We start from the raw sequence: 24,571 nt of genomic DNA, 5'->3' as shown, positions 1-24,571 counted from the left end.
CCTCTGTTTTTTTTTTTTTTTTTTTTTTTTTTTGAGGGGAGAGAATGGAACACAGCAGTCACCATACCCAGTTATTTAGACATTTCTATTATGAATTAGGGGACAAATTAGAATAAAATGAGGGCAACTGATTTGCATATGTAAGAAAAATTATCTATGGGATTTGGTTCCCCAAACAGTCCCAAGGAACCTATGGAGTGTTCAAGCTGGAAGGGGTATTAGAATTCCAAAGTTCTCGTTTTTATCTATAAAAAGCTATAGCCCAGGGAAGTTAAGAATGATTTGCCCAAGACTAGGCAATTTGTGACAGATTGGGCTTTAAGCCCAATGCTGTTTCCTTTCTACCATACTAAATATGTAAGATTTAATGTCGAACTGTAGAGCTGAACCACTTCTTTCAAAATAAGGTTAAGAAAAATGAGAGACTCTATGACATGTTTAAAAAAAAGGCAAGGCTATCTAAATAGGATGAGTTCGTATTTACTATAGCTTATATTTGCCTAGAGTCATAGACGATAGTATTAACAAAAAATATTAATGTGAAATACATCTTCATATGTATGCTAGTGATCCCAGTGTGAGTAGGAACCATACAGATGATATTGTTCAAGCCCCCCATTTTAGGGATGAGGATATAAGTAAGATATTAAGTAATTTTGCCTGGTGCATGAGCTCGGATCAGAGTTTACATCTTTGGGCTCTTGTTCACAGCATCCTGATGTTTAGAATTAAAAATCATTAGGTTGACTAAGAAAAGCTCTTTTTAATCGTAGAGATGACTTGAGAGTACCTACAGAGTGCGTTTCAAGCTAGAGGCAGCAGGGCAAAGAAAATGGGTTTTGTAGTTAATACAAGGAACTAGATCCCAGTTCTGACTAGTTTATACTCCAAGCTTCAGTTTCTTCAGCTGTAACATGGGGGAAAATAGTGCCCATGAGTAGGGTGTCTGAGGACTTTTTTTGGTAAGTAATACAGGGTTAGAACTTAGCTACTGCCTGCTGCATAGTAGTGCAGAATAATTGCCAAATGAACTCCTTTCCATTTCAAGCTAAAGGTTTCAATTTTAATGACTAATATGGGAAAGTACAGTTACGAACTTTGAAAAATACTCTCCCTAGAAGTTTCACTATACAGGCTTCTTCATATGTATGTGTATATATAAGCTGGAGTGGGAGATAATCACTAGCCCATATAATGAAAAATAATAATAAAACCTTTTGGTAACAGTATTGAACTTTTCTTCTGTTGTGGTTTAAATCCCAAGCAGACTCTGTGCTGCTCAAACTCATGTACTGTGAGATCATGACATGAGCCAAAATCAAGAGTCATGCTTAACTGACTGAGCCACCCATGTGCCCCAACAGTACTGAAGTTTTAAATTGTACTTATGAATATCCTGTTCTGTATAGACCTTGGAGAAAAAGTGAGCTGTCAATGTAGGCTAAATTATATTTTTATGCTGGTAAAAGATAGACATCTGTTTCTCGGTGACAAATGCCACCTGTTGTCTGCCCTTCCTTCTCTTAGAGGACTTCTGTTAACTACAGAGAAAAAAGCAGAAAGGATATGGGTGTAACATAGTGCCTGCTCTCCACACTGGATAATGTTAGGGTTAGTGGAAATTCCATCCACTTGGATACTGGTTTCATAATTCTTTGATAGGGATTCAGAAAGCAAATACATAATTAAATCATGAGAAAGAATTGAAACTTTAGCAAAATGTACTAGAAACACTTGGATTTGTTCTAATTGTGATAGTCTAGATGTCTGGATATGTCAGCACAATCCTGGATACCATTCAATAATGTTTAGTTACTGAACTACCAAAATATGCTAAGTGAATTAATGTTAAGATAGTGCAGATCTTCAGAGCCACATCATATCAGTGCCTCCAATAACCAATATGGCATGATCATGCTATATTTCCTATTCACTAGATTCTCAAAGAATATGTTAGATACAAACAAAACCTAAACATAACATAAGTTATATTTTAAAGCCAATGTGAAATAAGAGGTTCATGGTTTTCAAAAAGAACTCTCACTATTGTTAACTTCGGCCATATGGGGCCAAGAAATTATAAATTGCTGAAATTCTCCATTATATTCGGATCCCTAAAGGACATTCTCTGGCCTGAACCTTGTCTGCCAGGACTGCTGAAGGGATATTTGTTTTGCATCTCTCCTCTATGAGAACTTTTAAAGTTACAATAAGTAAATCCACACATGTAATTAATTTCCTAGATAATGAAATGATATGTAGTTAGAGTTCTATTAATAAATAGCATGGGACATAAAATCTAAAACTGTGGATTTGAATTCAACTCTCATAGTATGGAGATAATCTGTGTACTATCATATCTCCAAAACAAACAGTACTCTGAAAATTTGTAATAAGAAAAAAAAAAAAAAGAAGATAGTTCATAAGGTGAAATTGCTTATCAAAAAAGCTATCTATCATCAGTGTAACATGTAACCTCTTTTAAATCTTAGGTTTTTCTAAATTAAAGTTAGAGCTAGGAGGCCAAATGAGCTTCTAATGTGGGGGAAAGTCTCTATTTTTCCACTATTGTAGTAATATGTAAGTTCCAGTATTTTCAATACTGACTTAACAAATGTCAATAAACTCTGATAAGATGGAGTATTAAGAGTCCCCAATGTTTTTTGGTCTTTCCTCCCTCCCTACAACTTTCTTTGCACATCAGGAAGATGTCAAATGTTCTCATTCAGATAAGAATACTGAAAGAGACAAGCCAACTCTTTCTTACTCTGAAGTCTTTGAAATCTTCTAGTAAGCTCAGTTTCTCAGGCACAGACTCCAGATGGTCCAAGGCCACTCGGGTACTCTGAAAAAGAAAACATAAGGAAACCAAACATTATAAAAAATTGATCAATACTCTCAGAATCCAAGTATTAAAAACCAATTGTACCCAGGGTAGAAACTGTTCAAGCTATAGATTTAGAGTGTCAAATAAGAACAGATATAAAAGTATTTCTAAGATAACTAACTATATTTTTTTTAAGTCAGAAGAATTATTTCCTTTCATGAAGTGTATGAGATGCATTTGCAAAACGGAGTCAGATATAAAAACTCTTCCTGGATAATTACATTCAACAGATACGCTATGAAACTTTCTATAGAGTGTTTCCTATTAATATTAATTTACAAACCTGCTTCAGTGAACATCAGAAATAAAGCACCAAATAACACTGAGAAATAGATGAATTTGCAGTTACCTCTCTATGGAACATATTAGAGATCCTAACTTGTTGCCAATATAAAGGAGAAAAGAGTTCAAAATTATTATTTAACAATTATTTTAGTTCAAAAGGAAGAGGACGTTCTGATAAAACTTGGGAGAAGCATCTGAAATTAATTATTTGCAACAGGGACACAAAATCTTGTTGATTATAAATAAAAAATGCAGTCAGTCTTTGATTAGGTGGCTACTGATTTAAACCCACCAATATAAACATTAAGAGGGAATAATCTGAAAATTCTTTCAAAGCCAATATGAACTAAGAAGTGGCAGGATAACCTTGAGATGAGAGACTGTATCATATGCATCTCTGCATTCTCAGCCCTGTCATAGGTACGGATCATTTCTGTATCCTCAGTCAATAGATACTAGCTTTTAAATTTAAAGTGAATTGCAATTATTCAATGAAATAAACCACAAGTCTCATGGCTGGTGCATGGGAAGTGAAATGCTTTGCAAGAACCTGAATGTAAGTTTGCAAAAAGTTGTTGAAAAGTAACTGGCCGGGGTGCCTGGGTGGCTCAGTCAGTTAAGTATCCGACTTCAGCTCAGGTCATGATCTCATGGTTCGTGGATTTGAGCCCCGCGTCAGACTCTGTGCTGACAGCTCAGCGCCTGGAGCCTGCTTCGGATTCTGTGTGTGTGTCTCTCTCTCTGACCCTCCCCTGCTCACGTAGTGTCTCTCTCAGAAATAAATAAAAACATTGAAAAAAAAAATTAAAACAAAAGTTACTGGCCACCCAATATTCTATGTGCTGCTCCCCTATATCTCCCATGTGAATGGTTCTGAACAACACGAGTGCAAGTGACATGTCTCACTTAAGAGCTGAGTCAGTTAAGAGCCTGTGTGTCCCATCTCAGCACTGGCCATGAGGAACTTGGAGGCCACATGCTTCAGATGACACAGCTACAAGAGAGAGGAGAGCCATCAGCCATACTGGACTTCACGTCTGTGACACATCAACCTCTGTTGTGTTAAGTCATAAGATTTCAGGGTTTGTTAATGATTATATTGCACATTTGCCTTCATCACTGAAAATAATGCCTGAGAATTACATAATTAAAATGTAGGCTAATCATGTAGTCAATTGCTTTTTTTTTTTTTCCTTTGGTGGGAGGAGGCTTTAAATTATATGAATTTTTTTTTTCTCAGTAGATCAGTTTTTCCGTAACTAGACAAGGTTAGGAACTGATGATATCATCATTTGGTATACCCACTTATGCTTAATCTTCTCCTTTAAATCCTCTATCTCATTCCAATGCTGTTGTCTGCCTTCATTTCATTTCCAGAGGTTCTCCAAAACATATGTGTATGGCTCTGCAGGATGTGTGTTGGGGTAGGGATGGAGACAGAGAATTGAGGGTCTAACTCTTCCTTGCAGACATTTTCGATATACTCATTTCCATCCTCTTCTTCTGTAGAAAACAGTACATCCAATTCAAAAGCCTCTCTAAAATTCTGCAGGGTGAACGGTATTTGCTTTTCATCTGTATCCCCTTGACAGGCACTTGGGTAAAACCTTCTCTATTTTGAGTCATTTTACCATTTTTCCTTCCGTGTTCTCCATCTTGGGAGTTCTAACTGTCTTCAAGTTGTCAATGCATAAATCAGTGTTTCCCTTTCTTTGTATCCTTATTTTCTAATGTGATTTTTAAGAGAAGAGCAGAAACACCCTCATGTTACCATTTTGAAATTGGAAGTCATATGTGCTGTTTCTTCAAGTTTGTAAAAATCTTCTTTTTTAGTTCCATTTAAAGGATTTAGTATTTTCTTCCTTCTGCTTAACATTTATATGCTTGTTTTTTTTTTTTTTTTTTGCCACATGTGTTCACTTAAAGGCCGACACATTTTAAATTGCTTCATTTATTTTTTCATATGTAGGAAAGATTCATCAAAATGACATGTTTCTTAATATAGGCCCCAACATGTAGGTTTAGGAGAACGAGTAATTTTAGCCACCATATGTGTTATATTCATTTCAATAGTAAAATTCCGCAAGAATTATATTGGCCTTTTAACAATAAAATACAAATCGGTGAATTTAAAGCAAAATTTTTTTGTGTGTCCAATAAAATCTTCTTCATAAACAATGATTCTAATAGACTTGTAGTTTGGAAACTTTATCCCCCCACCCCTTTTTTTAAATCCCATAAATCTTCTCATTCAGAAGTGACCCTCTGAACCAGGGAGAAGTATGCTAAACTCATTTTGTTCTTAAATAAGTAAATGATTTCTTTCCCTACTGTAAAATTCAGCATGTTATGCAAATATTTTTGCTTCAAATTTTCAATCAACCAGGTGGCTGCATGAAAAATTTTTTTTCTTGCATATTTTCACATACTAGTTTATTTTGACTATTTGGTAGTTTATGGATGCATATTCAAAATGGCTATATATATATATACATGTATATATATAAACACAAACATATATACATATATGTATACATATATACACACGCATATTTGAGTGAGCCTTAAAAAATTGTTGGCTTCTACTTTCTTAAGTACAGTTATTTTTCTACTCTCCTCCTCCACCCCCCACATCTCCATTAATGTCTTTAGCTTTCTCATCATCTTATTTTAGTTGTGACTTACTTATATTCCTTTCATGTGTTGTTTCTAAGTATTTTACTCAATATCAGAAATTGTTTCTGGTACACAAGACTTTCCCTTCATCCTTATAGTCTCGTCAACTGGGTAACACCAAATGTGTATCTAGACATCACAGAAAGAGCCACAAGATGTATATAGCACAGGTCCTGTTCTTTAGGAGTTTTTAACTCACTGGGGGGAGAAATTTGTACATGCAAAAGATGTAAGCAGTATACAAAGAAAAAGTTGACTGCATTTATATTAAAGAAATTATATACACAGATGTTGAGATTTCTAAGCCATCTGCAACAGGATGACAGGAAATAATGAAGACAATGAGTCCAGGCCCGGAGGCTTCTCAGGTGTCATAATATCATCATTAAGCAATATTTTGAGGAACATATTTATTTTCTGACTGTTTAAGCATGTGAGCATGCTTAAAACCACCACTTTGGCATATAGACTTAAGAGTATGCATATTCACATTCAAACTTTTTTTTAATAACATGAGACTGTCTAAGGTTCTGTGATTAGAGTCTGATCACATTACATGTCACTTCAAGTTCACTTTCCCCCAAAAGCTAACAGTGTTAGAAAAAGGGAACCATTAGGAAATTAATAGTCTAAATAAGGAACCTGTTGGTTTTCAGATGCCATAAAGACCCATATAGCATGTTAGTTCCTAGGGCAACTCGTGCAATGTCAGGGTAACTTTTCATTTTTTAAGTTGGTTAATTATCACTGCCTTACACCATCTGATGCTTTAGAGGGCACAGACAAGTTTCCACTGTTAGAATGAAGGGAATAATTTCTCCAGTTTATTCAGAAATGGCACTAGCAAATGACAGGTGTTTAACCGGTCTTTCATTTTCTTAGATCAATTTTCTAAAAGAACTGAATGGGACATTCACAAAGGGCTTAACCATTCTTTCTCTTTTGAAAATATTAGTAGGTATTAAACTTCATATCAAAATTGAAAACAAAGAAAAATTCACAATTAAAAGTCTACTTCATAAAGGACCAATACATTGTGTATAATACTTGGTTTATCTCAGAGGCCTAAGGAGCTGAACTTCCCCTGAGCTAAGAGCAGTGGCAAAGCAAATGATCAATTACTCCTAATTCTGTTCAGTAGTATAATGAAAGACTGAACCATAAAAATGTAACTCAATTTCAAATATACTTCTTAGTCCTCACCTCAAGGTATGATGTAGACACTATTGCTACCCCCTTTATACAGATAAGACAACTGAGAACCAAAATGTGAATAACCTCCTCACAGTCATGTGTTGGCAAAACTGGGATGCAAATCCAAGCAGTCAGAATGAAGAAATTGCAGTGCTCTTATTTTTATTTTCAAAATTTATTTATTTTGATAAAAAGCACACATGTGCAGTGGAGGAGGGGTAAAGAGAGAGGGAGAAAAGTTCTGTGATACCAGTGCAGAGTGCGAGGCAGGGCTCGATCTAATGAACCATGAGATCATGATTCGAGCTGAACTGAACTGACTGAGCCACCTGGGCACCCCAGCAAAGTTCTTATTATGTAAGTATTTTCATGGTGAATCACTAGAGTCTGTACATTGTTTTATGTAAATTTCTAATTCGTCTCCAGCTATCAGCTTTTAGCATCTAGAATATTGAAGCTATGTCCCTGATGGGCTTATTTATGGAAAAGAAGTTTCAAGATGAACACAGGAAGAATTTCATCTTGCCAGTGCCAAAGTCTGTGTCTAAGACCACGCATCCAAGCATATATAAGCACAAAAGGGTGAGGATATTCTTTCTGTTGATTAGAGGAAGTTAGGTATGAGATTAAGTTTCATGACACTATCACACCCTTTGCTTTCCTTCCTTCCTTCCTTCCTTCCTCCCTCCCTCCCTCCCTCCCTCCTTCCTTCCTTCCTTCCTATAATATAGAGCAATAGCATAGCACACTATCTGGCCACAAGAGGTGCTTTAATAAATGTTGGCTGAATAAAGACAAAGGCAGAGTTACCACTCTCTAATCAACTCACTGAATCTCAGCTTCTTCATTAAAAACTTAGCAGCAAAAGTTTGCTGTTTCTTTTCTCTAGACTAAGGCAAGATCAAGTGGTAGAAACAACAGTGAAATTCAGAAATCCAGTCCATTAGGGTCTGTGGCTTGTGCATCTACAGGTAGGTTTAGATATCAATCTGTTGAAAAGGTGAAGAATAAGTGGGCAATTTTCCTATTCCAAAACCTTCAAAATGCCATGTGGCTGAGTGGTTTGTATTGGTCTATAGTGGATTTTCCCTTAGTTGTTCCTTTGTTTCCAAGTACAGGGAAATTGAATAATGCAGTATGTCAACATAAGTAGCAGCAATTAGGAATTAGAAAGGGGCTTCACTGAAGTTGTTAGTTTCCTGTCTCCTGTAGAGAAAGCTTAAAGAAACAGATTTATCCATGGGTATATTTTAGTAAATACACTTCTCTTTGTAAAAATGCACATGTAGTTATTTTTTTCTTAACATACAACAACTACCATTTTCTTAGAGTGCTACTGAAATCATATGTTTTGAGGTTTAGATGATAAATAAAGGAGATGCTATATTTTAATTTTAAAAATACATGTGTGCATTTTTGGCACTATACTGATGTTAAATAAACAAGATTATGAAGCAGTTTATTTGGGTTCAAAAATGCAATTCTATTTCATTTGGAAAGAGATCTACTGCAAAACTTTCTTGACAAATGGCTGAAAGGTGGTAAGAGGACCTGAGTAAACAAATTTCAAGGGGAGGAAGGGCGAAATCATGAAAAGGATAGACTGTCTGCCTTTTCACTTGTGGGGACTCTATCCAGCATGGAGCTGTATCGGCTTCACAGGGCCTTCTTTTCATTCAAACCGTATCAGGCGATCCTTGAGACCAAATGGAACAGTAGCAGAGAATAGGCCGGCAAAGTCATTTTGTTGACGTACAGCCTTCAAGGGGCCTCAGTACTCAAAGTTGCAAGGATTTCTCGGAATATCAAAAGAGTCCTCTATTTCCAGACTGTGTACTTTAGGAGAGTTCTAAAAATCAGACACCCACTTAGATAGAAGTGTTTTTGTTTATCTTGGGGTAAGAGGGTAAACAAGGCTTGCTAAATAAAAACACCAGTTCATGGGGCAATATGACATCAGCGACTACATTTGAGCTAAACCCAGAATTTTTGTCAACAACAAACCCTATTTGTCTCCATTTAACACCATTCTAGTCAAAAGTAGATCTCCTTTAAAAAGCTCAAATTTATAAAATATGAGAACAGGTGGCCTAACATCATTGGAAGACTTGAATAAAGGCTTTCTAGATCTTTTCCAACTCTCATTCACAGTAATTTTTTAAAGTGAGGAACTATAAGAAACCGAATCTGCCATAAAAGATTACTATTTTGTTATTTTTAGACATAACCAACCATATGTTATAGTCAACCCATGATTTTTGCTTAATTGGGGGAGATTTTTCAATAATTATAAGAATGATATTACATTGTATGTTAACTGGAATTTAAATAAATACTTGAAAAATAAAAAAAAGTAAAAAATAAATCACTTTTTAAATTGAAAACAAACAACCCCAAAACAAAAAACCAAGAATGCACTGAAAGAAAAGGGAAGGCAGAACAAGTATTAAACATCTTTTTTCCACTTGAGATTCTTGAGATTCCCTTTACATATTTTTCTTGCTACTCCCTGATAGAAGAGAAAAATAACACATGAAGACAAACGAGGACTAGTTTAGTGCTCTCTGTATGACCTTACAATTGGTTTACAGGCAGGGGGTCTTGAGATCCATAATCTAATTTCTGTGAAATCACACTATTTAAAAAAACTTTTTTTTTAAATGTTTATTTATTTTTGAGAGACAGAAAGACAGTGTGAGTGGGTGAGGGGCAGAGAGAGAGGGAGACACAGAATCTAAAGCAGGCTCTAGGTTCTGAGCTGTCAGCACAGAGCCCGACATGGGGCTCAAACTCGCAAACCCTGAGATCATGACCCAAGCCTAAGTCAGACGCTTAACCGACTGAGCCACCCAGCCATGCTATTTCTTAAAACTGAAAATAAAGTGAATTCCCAAGGCAAAGAAATTTAAGGACCTTTGCCCCCAAAATGTGATTGGATGTTCATAATGGTAAACTGTACATGCAAAGACTTCTCACAAGAGCTGGAGATTAGCCATTTCTGCTAAGTTGGCAGGGAAGGAAACCATGCTCCTGATTTACTGGTCCCACGCGTGTGTTTCATGCTAGGAGATGAAGAACAGTGGTGAACCGGGAGTCAGCACACCTAATTTCTGGATACGCATAGTTCCAGCAATGTTACTCATATTCTGTGTTTCGGGGAATATTTTCCTTGCCTTACCAAGCTTCAGTCTTTTATTTCCAAAATGGGGATAAGTACTGCTGGTCTTTATTATGCCACACACACAGCCATGATTATCAAATAAGAGTAAATGTGAAAGCGTGCTGAAAGTTGTCAAATTCTTTCCAAATTGCAGGTATTTTAAAAAGGCTGATTCTGTGAGGCACTGTCCATTCTGGTAATTCTTAAATGCAGAAGAGGAGGTCAATGACAGTCTAAAATTACAACTAATAAAAAATAGAGTAGAAAGAAGAAACAAGGCAAACTTAATTAAAACTATATCCAATATTCAGAAATACATTTGCTGTTCTACGTAGAGACATTATCCAAAACACGAAAGTAATAGAAGTATAATGGCACATATATTACTTATGTACATACTGTGCCCTTGGTGGAGAATGTTCCCTCCAGCTTCCTTATCTGGTTAAAATTTTCCCCCCCAACATTATGAGCATTTTCAAGCATGCTGGAAATCTGAAAGAAATTTACAGAGATCACCCATGTATACTCTCACCGCCTAGATTCTATTGTTTACATTTTATTTGCTTTATCACATATTAATCCATCTATCTAAGCCTATGTGCATCCATTAACCCAATTTATGTTTTGGATGCCTTACAAAGTAAATGATATACATTAGTACACTTTCCCCTAAAGGCTTCAGCATGCATATACCCTTAGCTCCACTTGGATTTTTGTTTGATTTTTAAATGTAAAATTTACAGCTGATGAAATGTGAAAATCTTAAGTAAACTGGCTAAATTTTATTATCTTTTATCACTTCCTCAGGGAAGGCTTCCCTGCCTTTACTGATCCCATCACACAAGCTCTCCATTGCACCCTGAGCCTTTCCTCTGCAACACTTACCAAAATATTTATTTGTGTGATTATTTGATTAATGGTTGTGTTGAGTTTGGGCAATAAGCATCACAAAGGTAGGGCATAACAGTCTTCACTCACCCTGATACTCTGGGACCCTACCCAGTGCTTCCAAAGAGGCAGTATTCAATAACTACTTCTCGAATGAACGAATGAATCTTATTAGTGATGGAAAAGTTCTCATTCTTTTACCCCATGGGCTTCAGTTTCCCAATCAGGAAACTGGGGAAGTAGGATCTAAAAATTTCTAAGTGACCTTCTGGCTATAGCTTTAGTCACTTAAGCTTTAACTTCTTTCCACAGTAGGTTGGGATCTGATTTTTAAGCTGAAAAGGTTGGAACGAATATGAAAAATCACTTTATAAAGAGAAAGTAAAGTAAGAAGGAAATCATATGTGAGAATTTAGGAGTTAATATTAACTCCCAAGAAATACCCAAGAGCACATGTGGGATAGAAATACCTTTACTCCTTTACAGCAGAAAGCCAAACTAATGATTGCAGAAGAAAAACAGGATGATGGACATTTTTATCTTTTTGGGTGCTTGGCCCATCAAAAAACTCCATATATTTATCATGTTGTATTTTTTAGAACAGATAATTCCAAAAGCAGGCATGAATTGCTTTTCATCTTTTTTCACTTTACATCTGTCCTTAAAAATATATATATTACCCTTCATTTAAATACTTCTAATTAGCTTCTGGTTCTATTACATGAATGTTACTCTGTACCTCTCGCCACAAAGCTTCTGGGCCATCATGACTTTGCACATGAAGTCCATCTGTCTGAATGTTCTCTACACACTGCTTAAATTAGCTCACTGATTCTCCTTCTGCAAGACTTGGCTTGGTCACTACCTTCTCTAATGTGGCAGTTAAGAGTAAGTCTGCCTGAGCTGAAATCCTAATTTCATCACTTACTGGCTATGTTTCCCTAGGTAAGTTCCCAGATCCCTCGACACTGGGACTCAGTTTCCTCTATTATAAATAGGAATGTGTAGAATTATTGTTAAGGACTAAATATATTAGCACATGGAAAGTGCCTAGAGCAGGGCAGGATACTAGTAAGCACTCAGTAAACATTAGCTATTGTTACAATGGTAATATTAGTTATTCTTCTGTGAAAGGTTCCCCTAAAGTCTGGGTTAGGTGCCCAACCTCAGTGCTTCCTATGCACACACGTCTCCGGTCACATGTCTAATCATTTCCTGTGTGTTACATCTTAAAAGGAAGACTGTATTTTTCACTATGTTTGTAGTGCTGTGTACTTAGTACCATACACAATAGATTTTAGTTTTAGGAAAAAAACCTTCCCAACGCAAAGACTAATAAAGGCACAATTAGAACTCAGAAATGTTGCAGAAAGAAAAATACTTTGTTAAAGGTATAATTTAAAAATTGTTTCTGAGGGGGTAGAGGATATTTCTAAATAGACTCAAAATTAAAGAATAATAACAAAAACAGAACTGGGAGGAAAAAAGGGACTGTAAAGTTGAGTGAAAAGATATAGACAGAGTTAGAGACAGGAAGATGCGAGTAAGATCTTTTCGTGGACCAGTTAGCTGAAGCAGGAAGCCTGTGTTGTGGAGAGCACCCTGCTTCCCGTGGATGAGGAGGCAGGGGCTGAGCCACACCAGGCCACGGGTGGTACACCCCGCCACAGGGCAGATACCGAGAAATGCTAATCAGTTCCCTGAATACTGCAAAGCCCTCCTCCCAAGGCCTCAAGACACGCTAACGCAGGCAATCACATTTGCCTCTTCTGTATTTAACAGGAAACAGAGGGTCCTGACGTGGAACACTGATAAGGAAAGATAATTGTTCTGGTTGAGGTAGGGTCCAGGCTAATTTACTTAAAAGCGCCTTGGTGAGGTGAATATAATTAATCTTCTCTGTTCTCAAAATAAAGGGTTATTTTCTTTTTAAGAGATGTCTTGTGTTCTCAAAGAGAATGACAAAACAAATTAATCATTTTCCATTACTCCACACACAGCACTTGGATTTTGAAAGAGCATGTGAACAGTTAATCCCCTATATGGATGAGTTTCTGGTGACAGGCAGATCAGATCTAAATAGAAATCAGGCAAGGTATTTTATTTTTATCGTTGTGGCTTTGAGACTTAATTCAGAATAACTGAGATCAACCCTGCCTATACTTTTAGAGTTTGCTTTCATAATTAATCCTTTTTTGAACACTTAGAAACACTCTATTGGATCTCATACAAAGCATTCCCCTGGCTGACTGCTGCCAAAGCAGGCAGAAGCAGAGACTATCTAGAATATTTTAAAACCATTGAAAACTCAACTGAACTATCTCTTAAGGAATCCCAACTGCCAGGCCATACTCAGTTCAAAGTACCAATAATCTGAAGTTAGAGCGATACATCTGAGCAGATAGGTCACCTTAGGAACTAATGTTAGAGGTGAACTTTAAGTGTTTGACATGCTCTGTTAAGCTGTCTTGAATGGTGAAGAGAAGGCAAGAGAGCACCGATGGGGTATCTGTGAGCAGAAGTATATATTTTTAACTAAAGCCAATCAGTTCCTCAATTTTATGCCACAGGCTGAAAAAGGCAGACTACAAAAGCCAGTGGGCATAAAACAGCCGACAATATTATTTGGTGAGCAAATTCATCTGACGTTTGCCACAACCAATTGTTCTCCTAAAACTGAAATTTCTAGAAAGTTTTTTTTTTCTTTTTTCCAAATGAAAGCCATGCATTCATTTAACTGGACAACAATGAAGCTTTGTGGCCTCGCGGTTAGTATGAAAAGGAGTTGGTCTTGCCAAAACAATTTGAAATTTTGAATTTAGGCTCCCTACCCCCACTTCATTTTAACACACTCAACTAAAAGGAACAAGTTCCTCAGGCAGTACTGGACACTTTTTAAAAAACAAAAAAACAGAAGTAGCCAAAACCACTTGACTTGGGACATTGAAAAGTATGTTATAAAAACTCCAGAAAACATGCAATACTCTGGAAATTAGGCAGGATTTCAGAGGATTTATTATAGAGAAACTGGATGAAACATATGTCTTTCCTTCACACAGCAAGAATTACTGAGCACTTACTATGTGCAAATCAAACTACATAACATCACTACATCAGAGTTCACTCTGCTGAAGCTGCCCAGATTTAGTTCAGGCATATTCTTTTCGGTTCCTGAATGAAAATAAGTTATTAGGGCAATAGAGAGACATATGTATATTACATTGTAATGTTTCATGAACTGACTTTTTTTTTTACCATTGAACTGGGAAATTTTAAGCATAGGGACTACACCTATTTTTTGGCTCTTTGGTATTAAAACATACCAAAGAGTAGTAAACAGCTACCCAATAAATACTTATTGAATTTGGTCCTATAGTTTACTTCTCAGCCATCCAGTAGCCATCCAGTAGCTGTATACATGCAAAGTTAATTTAAAAATATGCTAATGTGCAAGAGGAGATAATTTATATTAGACTTGGGAATGGTCTCCTACGCTCTCAAGTGAATATGGGTGTACCAGGAGTTCTGGGATATACTCTAATAGAAATAATGATATTGCAACAATAAATCGAATTATGTGAGAAAGGTATTCCACTTTTTCTTTGAGGATTCCTGCTCCCTACATTTTCTTGGGATATACTAGGACAGGATACCCAGGAGAAGTACGTCAGGAAGACGAAATTTGAAATATTTTATATTGCCTTACACTGCCTTTACCCGCCCCACCCCCATCACTAACTTTAGCTGGAGGCTAAAGGTGAGAGGTTCTATATTATTTCTAAGAAGGTGCAGATATAGGTACAACCCAAAGTCACACAGAGCACTACTTTACATATAAATATGTTCTCTATCTCTTAAACTTAGAGGGAATCCAGTGATTTAACTGGATGCAAACAAGATACCTGATAGTCAATCTGGGTCTATCAATTTACTGTAATATCATTTGAAGTAAGTCACAATTTACACACGATGGAATGATAGGGATAGGGATTCATTTTAACAAAAACAAACAAACAGAAGAGAATATAGACTGGCACTTTGCTCCCAGATCCCAGAACACAACAATTTACTTCTCCTTAATCTTTAGTAAATCTGAAAAATTAGTCATCACCATTTACTCTGGTCCAATAGGTGCAGTTTTAAAAACAATATTTTACTTATTTGATGAATAATTTGGAGAATAACATTTACATAACAGATAACAGTGAAAAATAACTTTGTTAGAAATTTTAGTAAGAATTCAAGCATATTATATATTCTTCTGGTTTTAAAGGTATGAATACAATGGACTTCTGATTAGCTATGATTCATGATTCTGGGAAATACCCATCTTATAAATACTGATTCTGGATTTCAAATATATTTCCAGTGAGTTCTAGTTTATCATTACTTTTGGCTCATTATTCCCACACTTGCATCTTCAAAACACAATACTTCTAAAAATATTGACAGCCCCTATTTTTTTTTAAATTGATAAAGCTATCTTTTTGCTACATAATTGCAATTTGTTTTTTCATTTTTTAGATTTATAAGCATCAATTAGGATGGCCAATCTAACAAAAATTTTCTTTTCTGTATGATCTTCTCCTTCCAATCACATTTTTATATAACCTGCTTTCAACATTTGTCTACTTAGGAATGGTATGAAGTAAATTTTGGTGAACAAACATAATACAAGATGAAAGAGTACTGAATACATTCTTTTAGCAAAATGGGCTGGTCCAGCTTCCTGTTGCAAACTATTGCATGATGCCCTTCTTGTTGAATAACTAACTAGATGAGAGTATCCTATTTCCTTGTTGTCCTTAGAAATATATTGTTCATTCATTGATTCTTCAGTGTGCAAAATTCATCTAGGATATTATCATTTGAAAACTCATAATCTGGCTTTTTGCTTATATAATCAATTTCATCATCATTACTAGTTTCTAGAGTGCTTCTGTCTCTTTATATTCATCTTTTGATTCATGTAATAACTGTGAAATGTCTTCCTCTGTCAATTTCCTTCTCTTTGTCAATATGAGAGAAATTCTGAATTCTCAACCTGCGTTCAATAAAAGTAATAATAATAAGAAAACACTACAAAGCTTCTTCTCAAAAGATACTACAACGTTTGGGAGGAACTTCTCCATGGCACTGCTATACATCTTATGATAGCTTTTATCCCAGTTTTTCAAGGATTTTTGTAAAGCCAATAGATGTAGTATCTCCCTGGGACAAAGGATGGGTAGCATTTCCTGTAGCTACCTTTATAAGATTGGGGGTTGCACAACCCTGGGCTCCTTAGCTATAACACAGATTCACTGTGTGTGCCATGTCTACCTAGACCCACGCCCATATTGCCCCCATGGGCCTGCAGAAGCAAAGAGAAGATGCAAACATGTATGTAGCTCATGAGGCCTGCTGTGCCATGAGTAACAAAGTCTTTTGTCTCTTCTACCATCCATCAGAGTGTGTCAGACTAACTTGGTAAAGTGCAAGTAGGGTAAAATCTCTTCATTTCTTGATAGACTTTCAACAGCACAGTAAGAAACCGGAAATATTATGTAATAGTAATGACTTAGTTCACTTACTACAAATCCTATGTGACTCCATTTTTATTCCACTTTCATACTATTTTAGTTTTTTTCTAGCATAGTAGGGGATGACTGATGGATAACATATAAAATAATTCCAAGGATGATGAAGTAGGAAAATGCTTCATGAAAATAAGCTCACCAAGATCCTTTATGTATCTTAGATTTATAACATGGTTCAATACACCCATATGGTACTTGCAAGACAGAATCAGTTTTTTTATCTTATAAAAATGAGGAAACTTTCTCTTTATTCTTTGGAAGATATTTAAGAAAGAAAAAAATTTTAAAAAAATCAATGCTTACTAAAAGGACGGAAAGTCATGATTGGGTCCAACTAACCCTGATGGTATACTGAAGATTAAACCACCTCTCAGAATCCTCTTCAACCATTTAGTGCCTAATTTCTCTTTCCTTTGAGCCTTTCTGAAATACTGCTAGGTGGCCTGGTAATTCATGAATTACTTGCATGATGCTGCCTTGCAAGAAGACATGTTCCATACTCAGTCCTTCACATGGAGTATCCATCTGGTTGTCACATGCTAAATGGAGAAAAGACTGAAAGGTAATGAATGTGACGCTACAAAGGGGATTAACACAAAAGTAGTAAAAGGAGAAACAAGAAGAATGAGGAAGGCAGGTAGTTTACATAACCTTAATTAATTTGCCAAAAGCAAATGGATTAAAAAGACAATTTTCCCAATATATTGATTTACAAAACAACTTATTTGCTATGTAACTGTTTGTATAGTTTCCAAAAATTTGTAAACTGGCCAGTTTGTTACAATTTGTTAAAATCAGAGCATTAGTCATTTGGCAAATTCATGACTGGATAAATATGCACTTGAAGTTAAGTCTGACAAAGTTAAATTTCAGTAAGATACTTGAAAAATTAAGAAAAACAATGCCTGAGACAGAAGCTTACAACTGTTTTGGTAGATTAGAAAGAAGAAATACTGGAAACGGAATATATGATACTATATTAGAAAAGGCATGGGATTAATTCAGTGGAAATGAACAGGACGAACTCCAATAGACATGAAGGGAGGGTGGCTCCAGGCGGTCGGAGATGAGCCATAAGGCGTATTCTTAAAGGTCATGTCGACGATGGCCCAAATCAGGGATGCTCGACCATGACTTCACATTCGAATCATCTCGAGGAGCTTTAAAAAAAATACTAGGTCTCACCCCAGGTCTACCAAATCTGGAGGTGGGAGCATACTGAATTAAAATTATGAAGATTATTAAGATCTGTAAATCTATATGTCTCAGAGCCAATATTTGACATAACTGAATTGAATTTTGGAGGTAAACTTCATATAACATAGTGTACCTAGACATAGAACCTGTGTGGTGAAACTCAGACCAAAATTCAAATGTCCTGGTTAATGAGCTCGAACTTTCCAGTCCATATACTGCTTCTGTGACTGGTAATGGTAACACACACATAATGGAGGAATGTTTTTAAAAATGAGAAAAGGACTTTCCCATCCATTATCTCATTTGCTCTTCTTAGCAAAAACAGTGAGACAAGCAGGCCAAGAATTGGGCTCAGTTTATAGATAATAGAAATTAGGTTCAGAGGAGTTAAGTGAATTGCCACTGTGAAAGAGCCAGGGCTCACAACTAGATCTTCTAATTCCCTGTCTACCAAATCCTAATCATTCTCTAAGTAATTTGGAAGTCACCTGCCTTTTGCTTTTGCCTCTCACTCATGTGCGAATACACTCTTCAAAGAAAGTGGATGTGTAATGAGGAACTTTGAGGTGTTACAGAACAAAACAAGTTCTGAGTTAGAAATGATAGAGAAATGCCAAGGATGAAAACAGGAAGTTCTCTGAAAAGATGTACAGGGAGTACTTCATAGACTCCTGGTGTTTTGTCAGTGAGTCTCTATCAAATGTGTTTTAGACAAACTGGTTCATGTCTGATGACAATGGAACAAACAAGTCAAGGATATGTTTCACTGGCTTTTGCCATGGATAGGTAGGAGGTGATATGATAGTAGTGAAAAACACTGAAATGGCTTCAGAAAACCATTTACGTAACACCAGCTATGCAAAAATAATTAGGAGCAGAGAGCCTAAAGAGAATAATGAGGGAAGGGCTATTTTGATGGTTTGGCCTTTTACTGTTTGATGTTCAAATATAATGTAATTGGGGGCAATGGTAGGTTGAAATCATTCACTAATGTTAAATAATTAACATAAGACCACTTTGGATATTTATATTAATAGTGCTAATAGTGACAATTTATGTTCTCTCCAGCCTTTCATCTGAGATCAAAGTTTATTAAAAGCTCTAAATAAACTTTATAAACACTTGTGTAAGTAGAATTAGAGTTGGTATGCAGATGCATAAAATAAAACAGATCCACTGAGGCACTGAATTATCACTGAGCAAGCTCAAGACAGAACTAACTAGTAATATGAACGAGAGGCATGCCAACTCTTTTCTTCAAAATTCAAAAGGAAGAAAACTAGTTCAAAGGTGCTTTATAAAACTCTATTTACCAATACATTGAGGGCATATTCTGACAATCCTACATATGGTCCAGGAACGTCAATGTCCTACATGTAAGTCCACTTCTTGCCCTGCTCAAGGGAGACACGGGATCTAGCTGACTTCCTTCTTCTTCATTCTGCACATTCACTAGACACCTGTCCAATATTCCTTACTCATGTCTTCATTACTCTTAAGAGTCACACGAGGAGTATATGGAATGGAAAGAACACTGTGTCACTATTTAGGACACCTGAATTCTAGCCCTAGTTTCACCACACTTGGCAATTCAGAAACTTCTCTGGCCTGCAGAGCGAGGGGTATTGAAAAGGGTCTCTAGGATTCCTTCCAGTTGGATTGTTATCTAAAATGTGAGATTCATGGCAGCAGGGACTCTAATCTTCTACATACCTAGGAAATCAGGGAGACATGGTAGGGATTTGACAAGTATCTGTTATATAATATCCTATGATTAAATCAACTGAATTGTTTGACAGCAACTATTGGTAGGTCAGAAATTTTGAAGACTAGAATTTTAATTCCTCCTGGGTTAGACCAGAACCTATTAAGGAGTGGAGCTTCTATATCACCTAGCCAAGCCCAATCATTAAAAAAAAAAAAAAAAAAAAAAGGAGGAGGAGGAAGAGAAGAAGAAGAAGAAGAAAACTGAAATTGAGAGAGGTTAAACAAGTTGTCCAGGGTCACATGTCTGGCCATGATAGAGATATGACCAGAACCTAGCTTTTCTGACTCTGAATCAGATACTATTTTTACCATATCATCATCATTTAAACTAGGCATATCATAATTTTCAGCTGAAATTTGTCTGTAATTTGTTCAAATTAGATGCATAAAATGAAAATCCTCCAAATCAGCCTTTATTTACAGGCTACTTCAAACATGTAAGATACACTACTCCCACCAACTACATATTAAGGGTATACTACTAATATTTTGTTTTATAGTTAAGACAGGATCTTAAAGAAAAAACCTTAATACACTCTTACTTTGAGATTTCACTCATATGTGCTCTCTTACAGAAAACAAAAAGCATTTCTTATACGTATTATAGTTTTTAGAAAGATGCTTCCACTGTGTTTTGTAATATACACTCATATTATCTTCACCTTATAAAGCAAGAGCTTCTTTCCGAGAATGCACTATGTTATTGATAGTATTTAGAGCAGGGCTATGAAACACATTGTCTAGCAAGGCAGTTAGACAGGCAGGATGACTACTTATCAGCATCAAATATGAAGCTGTCAGTCTGACCTCCAAACACTGAGCAATTTGATAATATTAAATTCATCTGCTGGTGAAGCCGCATTCATTATATAATTTCTCAACGACACTTTCCCTATGTCACTGTGCTCATGAGAGATTTGACGGGGCTGTAAGAAACCATTTTTTGCAGGCTGAAGGAAGTCTTACATTTTTAAATTGGTCATCACCTTTTGCCACAAGGTTGCAACTCTGAATAAACAGCCTACTTGTCTGAGTAGCATTTTCTTCCTTTGACCTTAAATACAGTCATGTTTTAGAAATTTAACCCTTTGAAGATGACCCCATTATTGGAAAACATACATATTTTAATACTGACTAACGCAGAAAACAGCCTCTGTATTTTGGGACAAGGTGGCGAAAGGAGAATGTCTAGATTGTTTCAACCAAGATCCCTCATGAGAGATTCATGAGGATATTTCCGTTTGCCCTCAATGCGAATATACAGAAGGTAGACTAACATTAGAGCAGTGGGAAACTTGGCAGACGGGGCTAGGACAGGGTTTGTGCAAAAACTTTTTCCGGTTTCAGTTTGAATGGGTTCCCAGGAAGTGTCAAGTTTGAACAAATCCAAAATTTTACAATGTAGCTCAGCCAAAACTGCTGAGATTCACCTGATTCTGGGTCAAAACTGTACAGAGCACACTGCGTTTTATTTGGTGTAGAGCCAATTTGACTGAACCTTTCAGGCAACTTCAATGAGAGGCTCATAGCCTTGGCAAAACCAAAAATGAACCTAGCTTGATCTCTGGTTTTGAAACAGCAAGTTCTGGCTTTATAAAGAGATAAAGCCAAGTTTTACTTAGCTTTAAGATTCTTACAAATACTTAGAAGAATCACTGCAAATAATTAACAGTTATTTGGCCAGATTTACATAGTCAAGTCAGTTACTTCCTGATTAACCAGGACACTTCAGTAAGTACGTTAACTCTATTGGCACCATATATTCCTAAGTGCCGTACAGCTGAATTTGGTGTTCTAACAAAGAATAATGGTACTCCTTCAACAGCTTATGTGCCTCCAGAGTGGATCGCACAGGTAGGAGGATGAAGCACAGCCAGTGCTGGCTCCACGTGGGAAGGAAAGAATTAAAAACTCCAACGACGACGGTCTACCGTAATGGCAGCTATGTGAAGGGAGAGTATATAGCGTTAGCTTGGTAATTTGCACAGAGACACATTGGCATTCTCTTATACTCCTGGACACCAAGATCTTCAAGATCAACTGGTGTGCATGGTTCAAATCTGTTACCACTGATATTACCTGAATGAATCCTTTAGAGGTGTGCTAACAACTCCAACAGTTGTTTTTATAAAGAAAAACCATATTTCTAAGAGTCTTCCAGTGTTTCGTAATTTTTCCCAATATAGGTAAATTTACGTATATATTTCTCCATAGTGCTACAGATTAGGATTTATCCTGTAAATTATATCATCTCTTTATGTATACATTGAAAACAAGGGAGATTGGATTGTTTCAGGTTACTTGGATTTGAGAAGCTGATTAAATAGTGACAAATTATAGCTACATAATTACACATTTGCTCTAAGTCAATGATTTTCAAAATTTTGAATACTCTCTAAATAATTTTTTAAACTATATATCTCCCTGTCTTCCTCTCACCCATACACATTTCAAAGTTCTCTAAACATTCTCATCACAAATTTAGGTAGCTGCAGAGGATGAAATTTCTGGGATATTGTAAATACTGACATTTTAAAATAAAACTCTTAAATTACTCATATAAACGTATCCAGCAAACTTTAAATACTTCAGTAATTTGTTACCACCATTTATCCGCTGACAAAATAACTAAATTAGATCCTCTTTAAAAGACAGAAATTTTATATTGTTCCTTTGCCCTTTGAATCTATTGCCCATCTATTTTCGCCAACAGAGTTTTCCCCTAATATAAAATATATGTATGTTTGGAGGTTTTTTTATTGGTTATCCTATCATTCTTCATCCTTCTCTGTAACAAAAATGTACATATACAGAAAAACTGATTTTTAAAATGCCCTGTGACCATAATGCTCTAAGTGTTACATATTTTTATAGATTGAATTATAATTAATATTCCATATGTTAAAAATTTTTAGAAACAAATATTAAATGTAAAGTGTGTAAAGACCCCAAAGCTTCCAAAAGTATATTCCTTAATGGATGGATACCTCTTCCTCTTCTCCTGTACTCAGTTAGCTCATATATCCACGGGTAAGTGCTAACATTTGTTTGAATAAGACAGGGTTCCATTTCACTTCTATTTCTTTTTTGTTTGTTTGTTTGTTTCTATAGATTCAATCACTGAGAAATCTTGTTCACATAAAAAAGTACATGAGAATGAAAGTGGTTTTGTTATAACAATGTCACTCAGTTGCCTTCTTAGTTTTATGACAAAGATTACATAGTGATTTGTCACCAAAAATTAATTTTAATGATCTATCAATTTGATTAAGTCCTCTTTCAATTTTGTTGAAAGCAAAGAATTAGAAACCACTTGACTTGCCAAAGGACTGTAATATAGTTATTAAAGTCACTCACTTTCTGTTTTGGAAGGTGTGTGAAAGAGGCTTTATTTACTAAAACTTATCAAATAACTACAACTGTTTTTTCACTTAGAGGCATTTCACTGAATTTTCCATATGCAAAAAGTATTAAGAAAACTAAAAATCTTGTTAATATTAATACTATTTTCTCAGTATACATTTTTAATACTTTTGCTTTAGGGGTGCCTAGGGTAGTTAAGTAGGTTAAGCATCTGACTCTTGATGTCGGCTCAGGTCATGATCTCACGGTTCGTGAGTTTGACCCCAGCATCAGGGTCTGAGCTGATAATATGGAGTCTGCTTAGGATTCTCTCTCCCTCTCTTTCTGCCCTTCCCCAGCCTGGTTAGGGTTCTCTCTCTCTCTCTCTCTCTCTCTCTCTCTCTGACCCTCCCCTGCTTATGCACGTGCACACAGGCACACACTCTCTCTCTCAAAAATAAACTTAAGAAAATACTTTTATATTAGCATTAAATATATTTTCATTAAAACCCTAGACTGGCAAAGCTAGTCCTTATGTCAAACCAACCAGCCAAATGGGGCTAACTTTCTGGCAGAAAAAAAAACCTCTGACTTGATTTTTCAATTCCATAAGTGTGTTAATTTGCTCTGTGACAACTACTTTTTGAATTACAATTCTAAGACAGATAAATAAATAAATCATGGAGCCAGGCCAAAGTTTGTCACCTGAATGAAAGAAGACACTTTCAATTATTTCTTTCCAACACTGAGTTTTGTTCTCAGGAACTATACCTTTGTTCTCTGATTACAGTAGAGTGGTAAAAGAGGTGAGGTCATTAAATAAAATTGTCATTATTCCCCACAACATCAATCAACAATGTACATCAATTTCAGAATATATATTCCTAATATCACAAATATCTATTAAAATAACATCAAAAATATATGTGGGGCGCCTGGGTGGCTCAGTCGGTTGAGCGTCCGACTTCGGCTCAGGTCATGATCTCAGGGTTCGTGGGTTCGAGCCCCACGTCAGGCTCTGTGCTGACAGCTAGCTCAGAGCCTGGAGCCTGTTTCAGATTCTGTGTCTCCCTCTCTCTCTGATCCTCCCCTGCTCATGCTGTCTGTATCTCTCTCTCAAAAATAAATAAAATATTAAAAATATATATATGTATAACTAACAAGGACAAGAAGCCTTACCTTAGTGACTTGTAAGGCGTTGAATGCATCAAAATCATAAATTGCCCCTTGTCTGGCACCTTGAAGTGCTGGGTGAATCTGGGATTGTGGGACCTTGCATGGGTGAAAAGAAGGCCTTTCTTTTGTAAAGGGGAAGGAGGTTGATTAGGAAAAGTAAGGTGACCTCCTCAGGCAGGGTCATTTTAGAACTCTGCTTGAAATGCACGTAGAACCTGAGGATGTAAAAATCGACTGTCTTAAAACTATTTGTGTCTGAAGACCGCTTGGAAAAATCTCTGCCTACTCCTAGAGGTTATTTCACTCCAGTGTGAATACTCTAACTCACCAGCTATCTCTGAACATTACCCTCAGGGGCAGTATTAATAATTTTGTCATAAAAGTAAAAAAAAAAAAAAAAAAAGTTCTTTTAACTGACTT

The 24,571-nt window shown here is 36.1% G+C and overlaps 1 protein-coding gene across 10 annotated transcripts in view; it reads right to left on the bottom strand.

The window, feature by feature from the left end:
• CEP128 (centrosomal protein 128) overlaps positions 1 to 24,571 on the bottom strand; it is a 402,179-nt gene that overhangs the window by 41,882 nt on the left and 335,726 nt on the right. For 5 of the 10 annotated variants that reach the window (XM_077750720.1, XM_077750716.1, XM_077750718.1 and 2 more), the window contains 2 exons: positions 10,602 to 10,694; positions 2,768 to 2,845 (listed from right to left, as the gene is read on the bottom strand). In XM_077750720.1, the coding sequence (XP_077606846.1) occupies positions 2,768 to 2,845; positions 10,602 to 10,694 (171 nt within the window). Of the gene's footprint in view, positions 1 to 2,767; positions 2,846 to 10,601; positions 10,695 to 24,571 lie in introns of those variants that run through there. The other 5 variants (XM_077750719.1, XM_077750721.1, XM_077750722.1 and 2 more) reach the window with 3 other exon arrangements.

This window comes from Crocuta crocuta, unplaced genomic scaffold, assembly GCF_008692635.1.
Source record: "Crocuta crocuta isolate KB4526 unplaced genomic scaffold, BGI_CrCroc_1.0 scaffold186, whole genome shotgun sequence".
NCBI lineage: Eukaryota > Metazoa > Chordata > Mammalia > Carnivora > Hyaenidae > Crocuta > Crocuta crocuta.
This window is presented reverse-complemented; position numbering and strand designations above follow the sequence as displayed.